The 4,638-nt window shown below is 46.7% G+C and overlaps 1 protein-coding gene across 1 annotated transcript; it reads right to left on the bottom strand.

The window, feature by feature from the left end:
* Positions 1 to 2,302: 2,302 nt before the first annotated feature.
* LOC123151568 (NAC domain-containing protein 76) lies at positions 2,303 to 4,210 on the bottom strand. The gene is made up of 4 exons (XM_044571253.1): positions 3,994 to 4,210; positions 3,640 to 3,846; positions 3,236 to 3,510; positions 2,303 to 3,143 (listed from the first exon to the last, which is right to left on the bottom strand). The coding sequence occupies exons 2-4, from the start codon at positions 3,806 to 3,808 to the stop codon at positions 2,481 to 2,483; spliced, it is 1,107 nt and encodes a 368-aa protein (XP_044427188.1). The 5' UTR covers positions 3,809 to 3,846; positions 3,994 to 4,210; the 3' UTR covers positions 2,303 to 2,480.
* Positions 4,211 to 4,638: the final 428 nt, after the last annotated feature.

Here is a 4,638-nt window from a genome sequence, read left to right as displayed (position 1 = left end):
AACCAACGCTAAAAACAACCCTGTAAACTAAGAAGTTACATTGAAGTCCCCGGGGCGACTCTCTTCTTCCTCTTGAACGGCCCGACAATACATGCACCGTCGCAAGCCGCTCGAGCCGGAGCTAGCCCAACATTGTTTACCGCGGACTGCAAATCCTCAAGGCCATGGACATATCGAAACATCGCCCTGGAGAAGAAGCCATCACAACTAGAAGAGCTGTAGATCAAAGAGACTGACCTCCAAGTAATCTTGCATGCCTCACTGCCACCGCGTACGGAGGGCAAACCTACGTGACAACGATGAGGCCGGACGACCCAACTACGAAGGGAAGCCGCCGCCGCCGACAAACCCTGCAAACCCTAGCCTCACCATCAACGCTCGTGAACCATCAACGTCGTAGGAAGCACTATCGAGATGGGATATCTCAAGGAATAATTATTCGCCGGTAGACACCAAAGCCACTATCAACGAAGCGTCACCAAAGACGACTTTATTGTAGGGCCAGCGGAGGAGGAGGGGGACGGCGACCGACCAACGGAGGAGCGTGGTGCGCCGAAGATCGCCTCCTGCTAGGGTCAGGAGAGGAAACGGTTTGGAACTTGACAAAATTACTTCAATAGAAAAACCTTACTCTACTCATTTTGGCTAGCCAAAACACAAAGGTCCAAAGTTTATCTAGTGTCATTCCCGGATACAAACCCTGCTGGATCAAAAGCTTGACACATGAAACCAACACATTTACTATAGCAATCTTGCCTTGATATTTACAAAGGATGCAGAAGGAAGAAGATTTGGCACACCTAAGGAACTGGATGTAAATTCTTTATGTAAGGGTGTGTTTGCAAAGACTTGTGATACTTAATATATGGCCTTAATCCATTTCGCAATTTTTTTGACGTTGAGTTAATCTGAAATATGGCACCTTCAGCAACATGCAATATTAGAAAAAAAAAACATCACCTTCTATTGTGGAAATTAACAAGGCTAGCTCGATATATTCCATTGCGCAACTTAACAAGACTAGCTTGATATATTCCATTGCAGAAAATTCTCTCAACTGTTTACCATGCATGGTGAGTAAAACAATTTTACCCCTTTCTCATGAAAAAAAGTTTTAGTCGTAAAATTTAAGTAAGTATTTTTGTGTGAAGGATTGAGTTATTTTTTCCTTAGTTATTTGAATTTTGTTATCCTTATGTTTTCGAATGAACTTGTATAACTTTTTTTTCTGAAAAAGCTCACCCTTATGTTTAATTTGGATTTATACTCCCCTTTTATCGCTTGAACAGAACGGAAAATCAAACACGAAGATTCTTTCATAGTTAATAAGATCTCTGGTAACCACTGATATGTGTCTCAAATATCTATGATCATCTTATCATGAATAGTAAACAAAACTATACATTCTCATTCCTCACAAAAACAAGAAATCATATGTTTTCTTCACCTTACCCCAGTTCCAAAATTCAGATGACCAAATTAAACTATTTATCTTCCCTAAGCATATTATTTTTTCATGAAAAATATCATAAAGTCATTGAACCAATGTTCTTAGCTCTAATCCTGAACTTTTTCTCCCACGTCGATCTTAGTATTTTGAAAAAGCAAATTCAAGCCTCAGCTTGATACCATTCAAATCTAATCCATTGATGTTTTTGATCTATACAAATCAAATCATTTATGAGCACCCCTGAATCCTATATCCTGTATACCTAAATAGTTGATTCTCACTAGCTCTAATTCTCATGGGAAAAGGCCCACCTTACATGCATCATGCATGCTCATAAATATCCTACAACGATATAATAATTAAATACAATAAAATGTATGTATTTTACTTCCAAATTCTCATTTGTTAATCCAAATACTAATTATTCATTCAACCAAATCTCATTGAAATAATTGCAAGCAATTTCTGTAACAACCATCTTTAGTAAACACAGGAAAAAATGGAAACCAGACACTCTGAAGTCATGAAAGGGAACAAGTACCCATAGTACAGGGCATATAAACAGCCCCCAAGGCCCCACTATCTCTCTTCACACTGATCTCCAACAAGAAACCTACGAAGCAAGTCCAGCCAAATTGAAACCTCAAAACTATATCCTCATTGTGTCCAACCAGGCTAGCTCCACAACGCGTATGCATTGCTAGATTGTTCTTTGTAAATGTGACTTCGAGTTTGCCATTAATTTGTTGAATGAATATACCACCTTAGTGGAGCAAATTAACTGACCTATCTGCTCTAATAAGCATAGCGTAGCTAAATAATACTTGCTCCAAATTTTGCAGGTTAAACAAATTAAGGCAAACTCGAAGCGACATATACAAAAATTCCCTTTATACACATTTAGACGCATTCCGTACCAAGGTAGATCGACGATCAAATGAACCAGGTCTTAACAAAAACATGAAAAACAGGAGCTGATCAGATCAACAGTACTATAGCATGGCAGCTAGCTAGGCAAAGCTCCATTTAACTACTTGGAGAACCTGAGGAGGTCGGCGGCCTCACAGCCGAGGTACTGCAGTGGCATCCTCTGCATGGAGGAGGTGCTGCTGCCTCCAAGTTGCTCCATGAGCTGCTGCTGGTGCTGCTGGTAAGGCGCCATTGATGCTGCTGCTGCGGCGGCAACCTTGCCCTGGAAGAGCTGGTCCAGGTTCTGGTGCGAGGCGAGGAGCTTGTCCAGGATGGACCAATCCGTGCCGGGGAAGCGGGCGTCGCTTCCACCGCCACCGCCACCGTGATGGTGGAGCATTCCGATGGTGCCGCTCGACGTGAGCTTCATCAGGTTCTGTGAGCACTCGAGCTCGTGCGGCCTCATGGCGACGGCGGCTGGTGCGCCGGGGAGGAAGGAGGAGAGCGTCTGCTGCTCGTGCTCGGCGCTCATGAGCTGCGGGAGCTGCATGGACGCGTCGAAGGAAGGGAAGTCGTAGTGCTGCTGCTGCTGCTGCATGAGGTGGCCGGGGTTGTGCATGATGTGCTTCTGGTCCGTGGCCATTTGCATCGCGCCGGCGGCGGAAGCTGGGACCGGGAAGGGGTGGAGGAGCTCGTCGTCGTCGAACCCCGCCATCTCCGCCGGGTTCATGCCTCTCGTGTAGCTCTTCTTGGTGAAAACCCTACACACCACCCAGCCATCTTCCTGCATTTCGGACCAAATTATACTGGTAAGAAAAGACAGCCAGTATCTGTGAGACTTGCTTTCAGTTTGTGTCTGATGAATGCTTTGCCTACCTGGACCTCGACGTTGTCTTCGTCGAGGCGGTACTCGTGCATGATCCAGTCGGTCTTCTTGCCGTGGGGAGCCCTCCCGACGTAGAACACCAGCGTCTTCCTCATGCCGATCCTCCTGGCGCCGCTGCCGAGGAAGATGGCCTTGTCGCGGCCCGTGGCCTTCCAGAACCCCGCCGTGGTGGCCCGGTTCGTCCGCGTCCCCGTCGGGTACTTCTTGTCCTTGTGGCTGAAGAAGTACCACTCGTTCTGAGGGCCCGTGCCTATCCTGCACCGATCTGCCATGCCATTACATGACACGACACATGCATATAGTTTGTCAGCACGATCTGAGTTAATTAATACCCCATCATCAGATTATTGTTAGCTGCCTGAATATGGGGGCCTCGGCCGGCTTGGTCGCCTACCTTTGAGGTCCCATGGCTCAAGCTTGTTGAGGTCGATCTCCCTGATGACGTCAAGATCTATGGCCTCATAGGCGACCTTCTTCCTCAGGTAGTAGTAGAGGAGCTCCTCGTCCGTCGGATGGAACCGGAAGCCCGGTGGCACTGACAGCGCGCCGCCACTCGGATGCATGCTGGCTCTCGATCTCCCTCGCCGGCCCTAAGATCGATCTGAGAAGAAGAAGCAAGCACCATGTGTGGAGCCAGTCAGCAAAACCAAATCAGAAGCTCCTCTCACATTAACAGCCTTTTTCCTCTATATACCTTCCTCATCATGCATAGATAGAGGTAAAAAAGTACAAGAGGAAGAGCACGCACCTTGGAGATCTCCTGCTGCCTTTTGTGCCCGGCCGCCTGGTTGCTCCCCACAGCAACGAAGGATAGATAGATAGAGAAACAAGAGAAACAGGAGGAAGACGATGGTGCAAGGGAAGTGAGGAGGATGTGACGGGTTATATGGAAAGGGGAAGCGGCGAGGCAGCAGGGTTAGCCAGTCCAAGATGCTCACCAGAGACAAACCCTAGGTCTATAAAATGTTGTATATACTGCCTGTGCTGTGCATGGATGGGTTTGAGCTGGCCATTGGTGCCATACTATATAGGTAGCTAAATTCTTTACGAGAGCATTGACCATACTGATAGGATCACAATACTAGCGTCCATGCACATGTAATAATATGGACCAGGCATGTCTTGGGGCAGTTTTGGAAGGACTAAATGAAAAGAAGGGGGTATTGTCCCTTGATTAGGGGACCCTGCCCCAAAACTGGCCTCAGAAGGAGCAACCTGGTGTCTCCATCTGGAACAGTAATGTATCATTCTTGTGTGATCTTTTGCAGATGCGCCCCTGCCATGCAAAATTATCGAGGCCGATTATCGGTGTTTGTTCTTTCTGAGAGAGAAAAATGTGTTGGAGAGAGCAAGTGAGCAAGGAGGGTTAGTCTGTAAGAAGTAGTACTATGCG

Source organism: Triticum aestivum, chromosome 7A (genome assembly GCF_018294505.1).
Source record: "Triticum aestivum cultivar Chinese Spring chromosome 7A, IWGSC CS RefSeq v2.1, whole genome shotgun sequence".
Classification (NCBI taxonomy): Eukaryota; Viridiplantae; Streptophyta; class Magnoliopsida; order Poales; family Poaceae; genus Triticum; species Triticum aestivum.
This window is presented reverse-complemented; position numbering and strand designations above follow the sequence as displayed.